This window comes from Cetorhinus maximus, chromosome 14, assembly GCF_964194155.1.
Source record: "Cetorhinus maximus chromosome 14, sCetMax3.hap1.1, whole genome shotgun sequence".
Lineage (NCBI taxonomy): Eukaryota > Metazoa > Chordata > Chondrichthyes > Lamniformes > Cetorhinidae > Cetorhinus > Cetorhinus maximus.
In genome coordinates, this window is record NC_135892.1 from 30,376,876 (window position 1) to 30,393,352 (window position 16,477).

Below are 16,477 nucleotides of genomic sequence, written 5' to 3' on the forward strand. Positions count from 1 at the left end.
CTCGCCGGCCAGCTGGATTTTAAAAGTCCATGAGGACCTTGATTTCAGGCATTCGTCCACCGGTTTGTGACCTCTCCCTCTTGTTGTGGGCCAGCTTGTCCCAAATGAATAGAGATGGAGAAAGTGTAAGCAGGACACCAACCAGGCCAGATGACAAGTATGCCTGGCATATGTGAGTGGTCCCATGGATGGGATGAGGACACTCCCCGGACACATTACTGATGCCTGTACCTCGATGGTGCTTGTCATTGCTGCCAGAATGTCATGGGCAGGCGCCACAGAGTTCCATCATTCTCTGTGCGCTCTCAGCACCTTTAAGGTGGGGCTGGCCCCCATTTCATCAGCATCTGTGGCCAGTGACGTTGTGCCCCTGAAGGGGTCAGGTGCTAAAGGTGGATAAGGGATCAGAGGGATCCTTCATTGTGTGAGAGAGTGAATGGTGATGTCCCTTGAACTGGCAGTGAGTGAGGGCCCTGTGGATGTGTGATGAGTTTGAGAATGTGTGAGTTGAGAGTGATGAGAAGAGTGACTTACCCTGGCGGAATGGAGATGATCATTCATCTTTTTGCAGCACTGGGTGGCTGTCCTCTTTTGCAAGAAGTTGGCACTGACCATTGCTGGTACCACTCCCCAAGCCGGATTAGTGAGGTTGTTGCCCATCCTGTGGCCAGAGCAGGGGTAGAGGACATCATGGCAGGCCTCCACTGCATCCAAAAGGCGCTCGAGGGATGCATCATTAAACCAGGGGCTGCAGTCTTCTTGCCTTTCAGGGCCATGTCTTCTGTACAGCAGTCATGGGTTGGAAGCACTGAGAGGTGTGTGCGGGGCTGCACTTTAATTATGGCGCCCAGCATGATGAAGCAGCTAAGTGATGGTATGGTGGGTGAATGAGAGACCTCCCGCCATGGAAACGGTGTGTTTCCCAGGAATGCATAATTAATGCAGTGGGTTTGAGATGATACAGCATGAAAAGCTGCCATTGCAGCCAGCAAGTAAAACGTCGGTTTACCCACCTACTACCCCTCTTAGTGCAAATCTGGGGCGATTCTGCCCATAATGTCCAACATTAAATATGATACCCCGATTAGGCAACACTTGCAAAATAATCCTGATTGTGCTAAGAATTACACTGAAAACAAATTTAAAATTATCAGTCAGCTCGCAGTGTGGCTCACTTATGCATGCTAGAAGCTACATATATTCACACACAAGGCCTGGTCCTTTGAAGGCAGAAGGAGCATGTCCACACATTGCGCTTTTTTCAACTAAAAGTAAGTTTGGGGGAACAGCCATTCCCTGGTTCATTCCCCATGGACCACCTTGACCAATCAGAGTCAACCTGCCTGGTTTGAATTTGAAGAAAAGCTTGGCAGTTAATGGTTCCTTGCTGCATTCCCCTTGGATACTTCCCTACCAATCAGAGTCCTCTTGCCAACCAATCAGCGTTCTCAGTGTTAATTGTGCTGTTTCCTTTACTGTTGGTGATCTTGTGAACTGTCCTGATGAGTGCAAGACAAAAAGCTTAGGCAGCATGTCTCTCTTTTTCAGCAGTACTCAAATTCTGTACTACCAACATACTGTGTGAATGTGAGTTGTGAGGAGGATGCAAGGAAGTTTCAATTGGATTTGGACAGGCCAAATGAGTGGGCACAAACATGGCAGATAGAATATAATGTGAATGGGTGTGAAGTAATTCACTTTGGTAAAAAAAAACAGAAAGGCAGAGTATTTCTTAAGTAGTGAGAGGTTGGGAAGTGTTGATGTCCAAAGGGACCAGGGTGTCCTTGTCCCTGAGTCACCAAAATTTAACATGCAGGTGCAGCAAGCAATTCGGAAGGCAAATGGTGCATTGCCCTTCATAGTGAGGGGATTTGAGTACAGGTGTAAAGATATCTTGCTGCAATCAAATAGAGCCTTGGTGAGACTGCACCTGGAGTACTGTGTACAGTTTTGGTCTCCTTACCTCAGAAGGATATACTTGTCATGGAAGGAATTCAAAGGGGGTTCCCCAAGCCAGTCCCTGGGATGGCAGGATTGTTGTATGAGCGGAAACTGGGCCTGTATTCTCTAGAGCTTCAAAGGATGAAAACGATAGGTGGAAAAGTAAGTTGTAAAGAGGACATAAGGAGGCTACAAAGTGGCATAGATAGATTAAGTGAGTGAGAAAAGATCTGGCAAATGGAGTATAATGTGGGAACCTGTGAAATTGTCCATTTTGGCAGGAAGAACAAAAAAGAAACATATATTATCTAAATGGCAAGAGGCTGTAGAGCTCTGAGATTCAGAGGGATCTGGGTGTCCTAGTGCATGAATCTCAAAAGGCTAGTATGCAGGTATAGCAAGTAATTCGGAAAGTTAATAGAATGTTATCATTTATTGTGAGAGGAATTGATTACAAAAGTAAGGAGATTACGCTTCAATTGTACAGGGCACTGGTGAGATCTCATCTGGAGGACTGTGTACAGTATTGGTCTCGTTATTTAAGGAAGGATGTTAATGAGTTAGAAGCAGTTCAGAGAAGGTTTATTAGACTAATACCAGGAATGGGCAGGTTGTATTATGAGGAAAGGTTGGACAGGGTATGCTTGTATCTGATGGAGTTTAGAAGAGTAAGAGGACTTGATTGAAACCTTTAAGATCCTGAGTGGTCTTGACAGATTAGATGTGGAGAGGATGTTTCCTCTTGTGGGAGAATCAAGAACCAGGGATCACGGTTAAAAAATAAGGGGTCACTCATTTAAGACAGAGATGAGGAAAATTTTTTTCTCTCAGAGGGTCATGAGTCTTTGGAACTCTCTTCCTCAAAAGGCAGAGTCTTTGAATATTTTTAAGGCGGAGCTAGATAGATTCTTGATAAAAAAAGGAGGTAAAAGGTTACCGGGGGTAGGCAGGAATGTGGAGTGGAGGTTACAATCAGATCAGCCATGATCTCATTGAATGGTGGTGCAGGCTCGAGGGGCCGAGTGGCCTACTCCTGCTCCTAATTCATATGTAATGAGAGGTGACCGCATTGAAAGTTACAAAATTCTTACATGGCATGACAGGGTAGATGTAGATAGGATGTTTCCCCTGGCTGATTACTCTAGAACTAGGGGACGCAGTCTCAGAATAAGGGGTAGGCCATTTAAGACTGAGATCAGTAGGAATTTCTTCCCTAAGAGGTTTATGAATCTTTGAAATTCTCGACCTCAGAGGTCTGTGGAAGCTCGACAATTGAACATGTTCAAGACAGAAATCGATAGATTTCTGGATACTAATTACATCAAGGGATATGGGGATTGTGGGGAAAAATGGCTTTGAAGTAGATGATCAGCCATTATCTGTTTGAATGGCGGAGCAGGCTCGACAGACTGAATGGCCTACATCTGCTCCTATGTTCCTGTGTTCTCCTATCAACATTTCCCAATCTCTCACCATTTAAGAAATACTCTACATATCTGTTTTTCCTACCAAAGTGGATAACTTCACATTTTTCCACATTATAACCCATTTGCCATGTCCATTCACTTACCCTATCTAAATCTCCTTGACGCCTCTTTGCATTCTCGTCACAACTCACATTCCCACCTAGTTTTGTGTCATCAGCAAACTTGGAAATATTACAATTGATCCCCACATGAAAATCATTGATAAAGATTGTGAACAGCTGGGGCCCAAGCACTGATCTTTGCAGTACTCCACTAGTCACACCCTGCCATCCTGAGAATGACCCCTTTATTCTTTGAGCCATAACTCCCTTGGAGTGGCAAATCAGCATCGGATTGCCACTCCATGCCCACTTGCCTGCGCCAAATTTAGTCCGTGCCTGACTTTCCGACTCAGGGATAATGTGACGGGATCAAGGCAGTGTGGCTGTCTCCAAACTCCAGTGTCGCAGTCCAGCAGAGTCGAACCGAAGGAAACACACCCCTTTTACTCCACTAGCTGCCATAAACCAGGTAAGCTTAAAGGTCTGATTGAAATTGACAGGCCAGGGAGAAGGTAAGTGCCTAGGGTAAGTGGATAGGATTTGGGGGTTGAGGAGGATTGGAAATCAGGTGGGGATGGAGGAAGGGGGTTGGACATTGGTGGGCCTGTTGTGGGGGGGCGGGGTTGGACATTTTGGGAAGTTCAGACATCAGAAAGGAGTGGAGCGGGCCGGACATTTGGGGTGATTGGATATCGGGAGGGGTTGGGTGTTTGGACACTTGTGGGGGGTGGGGGGGCGGTCAGACAACTGGGGGGGTTGGGGGGCTGTGGAGGTCAGACATGGGGAGGGAGTGGGGGTGCGGGCATTCGTGGGGGTGGGGATCTGGGGGGTCCGACACCAGGAGGGAGCTGAAGGGTCAGACATTAGGTGTGGTGGGGGTGTCAGACATTAGGCGGGGTGGGGGGTTGGACATTTGGGGGTTTGGACATTAGGCGGGGGGTCTGGTGAGACCTCAGGGGTGGGAGGTGTTGGGTTAGTCCTGCGGGGCGGGGGTTCGGGTTGGGTCAGGGGTGAGGATTGATCCTGCTGGGTGAGGGGATCTGGTCGGATTGGGGGGGTGAGAGTCAGGCCCCTGAAGGTGGGGGTCGGGTGAGGAGTCCAGTGGGGGAAGTCCCATGTGGCATCAGGGGGTGGGGAGTTCTGTGGGGTGGTGGTTAGTCAGGGGTGGGGGAGTCCCCTAGCGGGTTTAGGGAGTCCTGTGGGGGGGATCAGTCTGGGTCTTTACAATAGTTACCCAGAAGTTAGAAGAGGCTTTAACTCTTCTAACTTTTTCTGAGTAACTATTGGTGCAACACTGTCAGAACCATCCAAAGTTTGCTCTTTAAGTCACATTTCCGGATGGTTCCCAGCACAGGGCAAATGCCCAAAGGAGGTTTGCACTTCTAAGCAATTATCCTGCAAGTGCTTACCTGTGAAGTTCTGAGGGGTATTCCCCAGCACATCTTTGGGGTACCGCACCAATTTGACGCTGGGGAGCTCAGAAGTTACAATCCTTTATTTTCTGTCTGTTAACCAATTTTCAATCCATGCCAGCATATTACCCTTATCCCATGTGCTCTAATTTTGCTTACTAACCTCTTATGTGGGACCTTATCAAAAGCCTTCTGAAAATCTAAATAAACCAAATTCACTGGTTCCCCCTCATCTAATCTGCTGGTTACATTCTAAAAAAAACTCCAACAGATTTGTCAAACATGATTTCTCTTTCATAAATCTATGTTGACTCTGCCCAATCTTCACTATTTTTGGGACAATTTCTGTATCTTCTTCTGTGAAGACAGACACAGAGTATTTGTTTATTTTCTCTGCCATTTCCTATTCCCCATTAGAAATTATTCTGTCTCTACCTGTAAAGGACCCATACTAGCTTTGCTAATTTTTCCTTTTCACATACCTAGAGAAGCTTTTACAGTCAGTTTTTATGCTTCTCATCAGTTTACTCTGTTATTCTATGTTATTTTTCTTTATCAGCTTCTTGGTCCTCCTTTGCTGAATTCTATAAAGCTTCCAATCGTCAGGCTTGCCATTTTTTGGGCCACTTTGTAAGCCTCTTCCTTTGATCTAATGCAATCTTTAACTTCTCTTGTTAGCCACAGTTGCATCACTATTCCTGTTGGGTTTTTGTTCCTTAAAGCAATGTATATTTGTTGTAAATCATGTATTAATTCCTTAAATGCTAGCCATTGCCTGTCTACCATCATACCTTTTAATGTAATTTCCCAATCTACCACAGCCAATTTGCCCCTCATACCCTTGTAGTTTATTTTGTTTAGATTTAAAACCCTAGTTTCAGATTGAACTACATCCCTTTCAAATTTAATGCAAAATTCTGCCTTCCCTAAAGGGTCCTTTACAGCAAGATTATTGATCAGCCCTTTCTCATTGCACAATACTAGATCTAATATAGCCTGTTTACTAGTTGGCTCCTCAACATACTGTTCTAGAAAACCATGGTGTATACATTCCAGGAATTTGTCCTTCAAAGCATTACTACTAATTTGGTTTACCCAGTCTATACGTAGATTGAAATCCCCCATGATTACTGTATTACCCTTGTTACATGCACCTCTAATTTCCTGATTTATACCATGCCCTACATTACCACTTTAAACAACTCCCACCAATGTTTGCTGCCCCTTGCTGTTTCTTAGCTCTACCCAAACTGATTCAACATTTTTATCTTCCAATCTAAGATCTTCTCTCATTAATGTGATCTCATCCTTCATTAACAGTGCTACCCCACCTCCTTTTCCTTTTTACCCATCCTTCCTAAATGTCGAATACCCTTGAATACTCAGTTCCCAACCTTGGTCACCTTGCATCCAAGTGTCTGTAATGGCAATTATATCATACCCATTTACTTCTATTTGTGCTGGCAATTCACCTATCTTGTTGTGAATACTGTGTGCATTCAGGTAGAGTACCTTAAATTCTGCCTTTTTAACATTTTTCCATACTTTGACCCTATTTGATGCTAGCTTTTGTTTCCGCTGTATCCCAATTTTGCTTACTATTTTTCTTCCTACCATTACCAGCTTTGCCTCTCTCCAATCTGAATTCCTTCTCCAGTTCCCATCCCCCTGCCAAACTAGTTTAAACCCTATGCCATGACTGAACTGCCCCAGTTGCTTTCAAAATATTAATTTGGTTATTTGTTTTGCTGGAGAAGTAAGTAAATACTTCTCCCTTAGAGACAAAACCTCTATAACCTACAGTAACCTGACTCACTTCATCAATATCCAGAGAAGTATCTCTTTCACCATTCTGAGCCCAATCTCCCATTCTAGTAGGGTCTGAAGGAAAACCTTGCATTTGTACCATCGCCACTGTTTTAACGCCAATTTTCTTTACTGGTACAGTCTTTTCCCAAGACTCCTTAGGCATCCTTTGTTACTGCCACCGCTTTAACTTAGAGCTTCCAACAATTTGCTTTTACATGCCTAGTCTTGTAGCAATAAAATCATACTGGTTTCTTTACATCACTTTTATTCTCTATACTATCATTTTTATTGACTGGAACGGCTCATCTTAAGCCATGTAACCTAAGTTCTTCTTTAGACAGTTCTTACTGTTTAATTTCTTTCAAGCTCTGAGTTTCTTTCCTTATCCTTTTCCTGCCTTGCTAACTTCCTTCTCTGGAGTTTAATTTCAAGCCTTTGAATTTCTCTTTCTTTTTCATTTTCCTCTTTTCCAAATCTGAGCTTTTTCAGTTCTTTTTCCATTTCAAGCTGTTTCATCTGTAACTGAATTCTAGCTAACTCAAGCTATTTTCTACCTGGGTCAGACTTTTCTTCTTCCAATCCAGATGCTGTGCTATTACTTCAAATATATCTGCTTTTTTATCCCCTGCATCTATTCTGCTGCATTTAACTCTAACTTCAACTTTTCTGCTAATGCTATTAATGTAACCTTGGTTAATTGCTGCAATTCACTCAGGGTTAATCTTCCCTCTCTAGAAAAGTTGTCGAAACTGACAAAGCTATAACTGCTTTTCAATAAGAATAGTAAAATTCATCATGAGATCCTGTTGGCCCTTACTTCAGCAAGTCCCAGCATCTGTCTCCACCAAGGGATTCATGATCCTGCAAAGAGCCTTCAATTTAGTTACAGTCCCAGACCAGACCTCCATTTTTGTTACAATCTAGTTAGGGATCAATAACATGAATTAACAGGCAAACTGTAATCAAACACACCACAAACAGTACATTAACTGGCAGACACAACAAAGACATGAATTTCTCAGCAACCCATCCAGATGTCAGTGACCACTGTAGGTCATCAAAATCCTTTAAAACTCTGTCTTCCTCTTAAGGGATTTCAATTCCTCTCTTTCATGGATCTATCCTCTGATTTCCCTCAACGGCAGTTCCAATTCAGACTGCTCACCTCCCAACTGCTCAATCTCTTCTCCCAAGATTGTGTCCCACTGGATTCATAAGGTTGCACCCCAGCATTTAACACCAGTACAATCCCAGCTCTCTAGGACTCTGAGCAGAACACCACTCCTCCAGGGCTTCGTTGAGCCTCAACTCTCTGCTGCACTGCCATATCAACGGCCCACAGGGCCTTTTAGAACCCCAGCTCCCCACAGGGTTCTCTGAGCCCGAGCTTATAGAACTAGCCACCTCCAGCTGCTGACTGGCTTCTCTGAGTCCCAGCTGCACATGGAGCTAACGAAAGCACTTCAGCTGCTGCCTCTACAGCTCCCGACTCAAAACTGTCATGTGGGCTCCCTCTCGTGCCACACAGGTCCCGTCCGTGGTTGTTGTTTCATGCCAAACCACTATGCAGGTGCCCTGCCTGATCCCTGCAGCTGTCAAAAGAACACTGAAAACTAAGCATGTGTGGCCTCCCTGCCACTCTCTGCATTGTCATTGGCGACCCTCATCTCCGTTGCAATATGCTATGGAAGCACCGACAACACGAGGTGCTCTCACTGTCGGCCCACACTCTGTGCAGACGCCAGAGCCCCGAAAATATACTGATTTCCTCACACCATGGATAAAACCTTTGACCTAATTCTCTGATAGCAACTAAAAAAATTCAGAGATCTGTTTCCATTCTAATCCACCTTATTCAATCCCAAAAAGTTACATCCCACAGATAAATTCACACAGGCCTGGAACATTCTAAACAGTATTGGATCATCTAATTAATTGACAATCTATGCTGTTACCTTATCTTGTAAGTTTCAGTTGTAATTGTAATGGAATGTAACTGGGTTCTTATATCTTGTAACTCGATTAGCACAGCTTAAGTTAAAAATCTGGAGTCTGAAATTCATCTGTGCACCTTATTTTCACCATATTGGCAAATGATTTGCATCAGGTAAACGTCTATGTTTTTTAACTGAACTAGTAACCTACTCGGGTTAACAATTTTCTTAAAACAACACATGCAGGAATTTGATTCAAATATGTTAACCTGTTGAAGCTGCACTATGAACACCACTGTTAGGGTTGCCAACTCTGGCTGGGCATAATCCAGGAGGGCTTGTCACATGGCCTCCTGCCACCACCTACCCCACCCTCACTGACGCCATTGATCAGCTGATATGTCCATACTTGCAGCAGACTGCATTCCCACGCCAATTGGAAAGGTCATAAACTCTTCATTATGCAGTTCGGTGATTCTTGACTTTTCACCACTGAATTGGTTGCATTAAACAGCCTTTTCCCTGTATCCAATATTTTTATAACTAATAAACAAAAGTGTTCAAAGCAATGATTTAAAAGAAAAACAAGTATTCAGCCTGATATTTCTGGAGATTCCAAGCTAATCCTGGAGGACTGAGAACCATACTGTCACTACTAAATGCAAGGTGTACCCCCTCTACTGGGAACCCCAACTACCAACACAAGCATATTAAACACCTCTGAACCACGGGACTCAAGTGCCACCTAGAACTGGAGAGCTATCTAGCAGTGTGGGCCCCCTCTCTGGATGTCTATACAACAGATCCCTCTCACAGACCCCTCACTGGTACAGTTGATATCAATGAGAACACCTTGGAGGAAGTATAACACAGGTGCACCAGAATGAAACCAGGGCTTAAGGGGTTAAGTTGTGAAACTTTTCCCTTGAGTATCAATGATTGAGGGGTAATCTGAGATCTATAAAATGCTAAAGGTGTTTGATAGAGTATGTGTAGAAAAGCAATTTCCCCTGGTGGTGAAACGCAGAGCAAGTGGAGATAATTTCACAATTAGAGCCAGGCCATTCGAGAGTGAAACCAGGTGTATCCTTTCACACAAAGGATAATGGAAACCTAAAACTCTTTGCCCTGAATGGCTGTGGATGCTGAGTCAATTAAAATTTGCAAGACTGAGACTGATAGATTTTTGTTGAGCAAGGTTATCAAAGGATTTGTATCAAAGGCAGGTAAATGGAATTGAGGTATGGATAAGCCATGACCTAATTGAATAGCGGAACATGCAGTGAGCATCCGCTTTTGTACCTATGTTCCCAAGTGTATGAAGAAAGTGATCCAGCCCAAAAAAGATGGGATATTCCATTAAATTATGGGATGTATAGGTGGAATTTTAACTCACTCAAAACTGATTTACTTGCATGGATTTAAAATTGGGCTCATTTTATGTGTTGGCAGCACAGGGGGAGAATATTGGTGCATCCATCTGTAAATGCAGTGCCAGGAATATTAACTGTTGATGAACAGAGTCAAATATACTCATGATTTTTTCATTCTAAATTAAAGGAACTTGAACTTCGGTTGAGTTATAATGCATTTGTAATATTTGGCTTCTTAAACTAAAATATTAAAAAAGCACACAGAAACATTTCAGCCCTGTAGTTACAAGCATATGTCTCACACCTGTTGAATAGTTTATGGTAAGGAATTCATGTATATTTTATATTCATCACATTTTACTTTTGTGAAAATAAGGATAAGTTTTGGTTCTGGAATATAATGCTGAGTTTTTTACTCAAATAGTACTGCACCAATAACATTCCTGGCTCCATGAGTAATAGTCGCTGTGTTTATTAAAAGAAAGGACTTGCATTTATATAACATCTTTCAGGATCATAGGTCATTTCAACCATAGATTGCCCCTGCCATAGGCCATAGAGTCTACAGTACTCCTGCATTCAAATAGCCCAAAGGCTGGAAGGTCAGCAAGGGTCAGGCTGACATCTTTGTGGTGGGTGAAGAAGGGGATGAGCAAAAATCTCAACCATTAACTTTGTATTTTCCTGTATGTGTAAATTTGAGTGTTTTACTAAGGACAGTCCTTCATAAAGAGAAATCCAATTTTCATTGTGCCACCATTGATGGCCGTGCCTTCAGCTGCCTTGACATTAAGTTCAGGAATCTCCTCCCTAAGCCTCTCCACACCTATACCTCTCTCTCCTCATTCAAGTCACTCCTTAAAGCCTAACTCTTTGACCAAGCTTTAGGTGACCTATCCTAATATCTCCTTACATGGCTTGGCGTCTGATTTTATTCGATAATGCCACTATGAAGTGTCTTGGAATGTTTATAATGTTAAAGGTGCTATATAATTGCAAGTTGTTATTGATTTCTGGACATTAATATTTTCATATATCCCATTTGCTTTCAGGAACTGGAGGTGCCGGGCTTTTAAAAGAAGCAGGTTTTCCAGTGATAGAAAATAAAATTTGCAATCGCCCTGAATATTTGAATGGAAGGGTGAAAGACCATGAACTATGTGCAGGAAACATCGAAGGTTCTGTGGACAGCTGCCAGGTATGTAAATAATCAGCTAGATAGAAAGTACAGAATGGCGGTAAATATTGAATGGGCAGGTCAGTCACAACAATGAGAGAGTAACATTCAACTTAACAAGTCGAGGGAGATGATCACTTTGCATTAATGCTAAAGTTCACTCTTCAAATTTTCGTCTTCAGAATTTCATCGTTACCTTCTGACCTGCAGCTTTGAAATGGAAACTTAGAAATAAAGGAACAGGAGGAGGCCATTCAGCTGCTGGAACCTGTTCGGCCATTCAATTAGATCACGGCTGATTTGTACCTGAACTCTATCCAACTTTGATCCATATCCATTGATATCTTTATCTAATAAAACAACAAATGCAAAATATAGCGGGTGCTCCAAAGCTGAAATATAAGTAGAAAATTCTGAAAATACTCAGCAGTTCTGGCAGCATCTTTGGAGAGAGAAACAGAGTCTGTGACCTTTCATCAGGACTGGGAAAAGTTGAAATGATGGGGTGGAAGGCAAGAGAGATTAAATGACAAAAGAGATGATGGTGCAAGACAAAAGGAGGGTGATAATGGGACAAATAAAGAAAAAAGATAGTTCTTGAGGAGCTGTACAGCAGAAACGTTACCAGCATGTGCTGTCTGAAAAAATAGTAGTTAAAATCTGAAATAGTTAAACTCAGTATTAAGTTCAGAAGGTTGTAAAGTGCCTAATTGAAAGACGAGGTGCTGTTCATTAAGGTTCCAATGTGTTTCATTGGAACAGTATTGAAGGCCAAGGACAGAGAGGTCAGATTGGAGTAGGGGCAGAGAATTAAAAGGTAAGCAACTGGAAGCTTGGGATCTTGCTTGCAGACAAAATGGAAGTGTTCAGCAATGTGATCACTTAAACTGTGTTTGACTTCTGCAATGTTGAGGGGGCTGCATCATGAGCTGAATACCTTTAAATTAAATTGAAAGTACAGATAAATCACTGTTTCACCTGGAAGGATTATTTGGGGCCTTAGATGGTGGAAGGGGAGGTGGTGAAAGGGCAGGTGTGCATCTCCTGCACTTGCACAGAAAGGGGAAGGGTTGATGTTGGTCAGGGCATTGTGGAGGAAACAGTCCTTTTGGATTGCATACAGCGGAGTTAAGGGAAAGATGCATTTGATGTTGGCATCATGCCGAAGGTGATGGAAATGGCAGAGAATGATCTGCTGTTTTTGGAGGCTGATGAGGTGGTGAATGAGAACAAGGGTAACCCTATCATGGTTCGGGGAATGAGGAAAAGAGGTGAGAGCAGAAGTGCGGGAAATGAGACAGACACATCAAGGATCCTGTCAAGCATGGTCGGGGCAATCCTCAGCTGAGGAAAAAAGAAGTCATATTGGAAGCACTGGTGTGAAAAATGGCATCAATGAAAAATATGATGGAGACAGAGAAGCTGGGAGAATGGAATAGAGTCCTTATCAAAAGTGGGGTGTGACAAAATGTAGTCAAAGTAGTTGTGGTTTCAGTGGGCTTAAAGTACATACCCAACCCCAGAAATGAGAAATTGCAGAAGAGAAGGGAAGAGTTGGCCACGGTCCATGTGAGGGTGAGGGAGGGTTGGAAATTTGAAGCAAATTTGAGTTAAATTTTCCAGCTTGGGCAAGAGAAGGAAGCAACATTAATAGAGTCATCAATACAGGGGAGACCATAGTAGAACTGGAATAAAGAATAATCATGCATCCTACAAAAAGGCAGGGATAGCCAGGGCCTGTATGGGTTCCCATAGTAACACCACTTGTTTGGAGTAAGCGAGAGGAGTCAAAGTAGAAGTTGTTCAATGTGATACAGAGTTCCATCAGGTAGAGGAGGGTGAGGTGGAGGGAACCCTTGGATCAAAAGTTCAAGGAGAGAGCTCTCAGGTCATCCTGGTGGGGGACGGAGATTTAGAGGGACTGACATTCATGATGAAAAGAAGATGGTTAAGCTGGCAGGAGACGTTGGAAGAGTTAATGATGTAGGGTGAAAGAGACTGGACACGGAGAGCAGAAACAGAGATAGCACTCTGTTGATCTCAGTCTTGAAAATCCGTATGAGGAACCATCATAGGTCAAGGAAGCACAGGCATGATGGGAGATCGGGACTTGTAGCGAATTAAGTTACGGGCAGCAGAGTTTTGGACAGCCTATGTTTTACAGGTAGAGCAAGGCAGCCAGGAGAGCACTGAAATCATCAAGACTAGAGATAACAAAGACATGGATGAGGGTGTCAGGAGCGGATGAGGGTGTCAGGAGCAGATAAGCTGAGACAAGATGGACAATGTTGCAGAAGTGGTAGCAGGCAGTCTTGGTGACTCCTGCTAATTGTGACTTTATTGTTGAGTGCAGGATCTGAAAATTTGAATTAACAGATAATCATATAATGACTTTTAGTAAAGGAGCAGGGAGTAACGGAAAGATTCCTACATTCAAAAGGCTAGGTGCAGTTCATCTGAAGTTAGTGATGGCAGCAATATCTATGTAAGTATTGGATTAGGATTGCATGTGAGGGAACAGTTCCAAGCAAAATAAAATTTGGCTGAATGTGTAACAGGTTACCAATGTGCTACCACCCAAGATGGATTCACCCTCAGTATGCCAAGAGATTCAAAAGTCTGGTCATTATGTTGAGATGTAATTGTTAACATTAAGGTGTTGTTGTTATTAAACAACTTGCTATTCATATGGTACCGTGAACATAAAGAAATGTCCTTAAACTCTTCACAAGTAGATGTACAAAAAACTGACTGCAATTTATGCTCAAATCCAGGGGTTCTGAAGGTTTTAAAAGGCGGATTAAGAGTGGAGAAGTTGAGGGAGAGAGTTTCAAAGAGCCAGACCAAAGCAGTTGAGAGCTTGGTCACCAATAGGGAATTGGATAGAACCTTGAAGAGAGAAAATTGGTAAGGTTACAGGGAAAGGTCAGGGGTGTGGGACTAGCTAAAGTGCTCTTACAATGGACTCAAGGGACTGAATGGCTTCTTCCTGTGTTCTAACCATTCTATGTTTCTCTTCTAATAGTAGGAAGGTGGGAACACAGCCAGCTGGAATTAGAGTCACTGATATTTCAGAGAACACAAGTTTCAAATCTCACTGTGGCAGTCTGAGAGTTTGAACTCAGTTTTTAAAACTCTGGGAATGAAAAGCTGACCATGAAGCTGTCGATTGTTGTAAAAATCCAACTGATTCACTCATATCCATTAAGGAAGGAAGCCTATCATCCTTACCCAGTCTGGCCAAATGTAACTCTAGACCCACACCAACAAGTTTGACTCAACTTAAGTATTCTATTAAGTCACTCAGTTGTCTCAAACTGCCAGCATCTCAATAAGAAGGCCCTTAACAAGAAGGCAAACAGGGGTAAGCAATAAATGCCGGTCTTGCCTCTGATGCCCACATCCTGAAAATTAATTGGAAACAATTACTTTGCCCAATGCTTAAGTTTCTTAATTTAAAAAGAGAGCACGTCTTTCCAGCAAAAGTTAACTCAAAATCACAGTAGTTAAATGCCTGTCAACCATTTATCTCATACGAGTACTATGTAATGGGTTTAAATTATGACTGTTCATTTATTTTCATTTGACCTCTTGATTGTGCTTTCTTTTTTAGGGTGACAGTGGAGGCCCTTTGGTATGTCCAAACTCTGAAGGCAGATATCTTCTCCAAGGCGTAACATCTTGGGGCCTTGGCTGTGCAAAGCGAATGAAGCCGGGAGTTTATGTTCGAGTTTCGTTTTTTATTGACTGGATTAAAAATACTATAAGGCGTGGTTAAGAAAGATATAACTTAGTGTAACAATCAAAAATATAATAATGTGTTTCCTTTCAATCAGAGTGTAAAATTCCATATGTGAAATATAAATTCTTTCACTGTTACAAGTATGGCTTTTATTTCATTGGGAGGACTTTAAAAATTGACAGCAGAGCTAATGGCTAAGAGACTGTCTGGGAGGCAGGAAAAATGAACAATTTCAATCAAAGTTTTATTCTGCCATCTAATTATAAGTGTTGAAACTATAGCCAGGATTTTCCATGCCTGCTGGGATCGGGCGTGTTCGGTGACGTGAGCGGACAATATGGCAAAAAAACCAAAAATCGGCTTCATGACACTATGAAACCAGTTTGCGATTGTCCGCTCCATCTGCCGATGGCGGGCCATGTTCCCTGCCATTGGACGTCGGGCCATGTTCCCCACCATCGGACATTGGGAACCTCATTGTAATACATATGCATTTATTATAAGGCCAGCCCGCTGGACTAAAACCCCCACAACCCTGCTGGATCATCTGCCAACATGTTTCACAACAGTGTGCACTTAGTGGGCTGCACTTCACTCAGGACTTCAAGGTTTGTTTGCCTACCTTGCTTTTGTCAACGCTCGCAGTCATAAGCACCAGGCTTTACAAACAGCACCGCATCACTTTTAGGGGGGCTCATGGGTAGGTCTCTACCTACCAGACCAGCCATATGTGGGTGGCTTTTCAATGATTGCAGGGCAAGGTCTTGCTTAGGGAAAGGGGAGAAGTGGCCTCAGGCAAGGGAAGAGACTGCAGGACAAGAGCTGTACTGGGGAAGTGGGGGTATCCCAGTGTGTGTGTGGGGACATATGTTGATCTGTGCAAGTGGCCTCAAGATGGTGAGGGCTGAAGAGGCAGTCTCCAGAGGAGATGAGGCCAGATGTACATGTGAGGGTATGTCCCTTGAGCTGGCAGTGAGTAAGTTGCCAGTGATTGTGTAATAGGCTTGATTGTGAGAGTTTAGAGTGATGAGATGGTTGCCATACCCTGGCTGCATAGATGAGACCATTCATCCTCTATCTGCATTGGATGGCCAACCTCTTCTGTGCAACATTGGCACTGATCATCACTGCCATCACCTCCCAAGCTGGAGTGGTAACGTTGCTGCCCCACCTGCGGCCAGAGCGGGGGTAGAGGACATCACAGTGGGCCTCCACAGCATCGAAAAGGTGCTCGAGGGCTACAGTCTTTTTGCCTTTTGGGGCCATGCCTTCTTTGCTGCAGTCCTGGGCTGGAAGCATTGAGCGCAGCTGTACTTTAAATGTGGTGGCTGGCATGATGAAGTGGCAAGGTGATGGGGGCAAGCGAATCGGAGCCTGCCCGCCATGGAAACAGCGTGTCCCCTGGGAATGCATAATTAATGCGGTGGGTTTTGGACATTACGGCGTGAAAAGCCACCATTGCAGCTGGCGGGTAATTTTAATGGCACAGACCAATTTTACCAGATGCGGGCAGCAGGGCGGATCAGACACATTGACAGTGGGCAAGTTATTAAAGATGTTA

At 43.4% G+C, this 16,477-nt stretch overlaps 1 protein-coding gene across 1 annotated transcript in view; it reads left to right on the forward strand.

The window, feature by feature from the left end:
• The window catches only part of plg (plasminogen), a 125,258-nt gene extending 110,202 nt beyond the window's left edge, over nt 1–15,056 (forward strand). The window contains exons 18-19 of the mRNA XM_078556734.1: nt 11,050–11,195; nt 14,788–15,056. Of these exons, the coding sequence (XP_078412860.1) occupies nt 11,050–11,195; nt 14,788–14,952 (311 nt within the window). The 3' untranslated portion in view covers nt 14,953–15,056. The remainder of the gene's footprint in view (nt 1–11,049; nt 11,196–14,787) is intronic.
• Nucleotides 15,057–16,477: the final 1,421 nt, after the last annotated feature.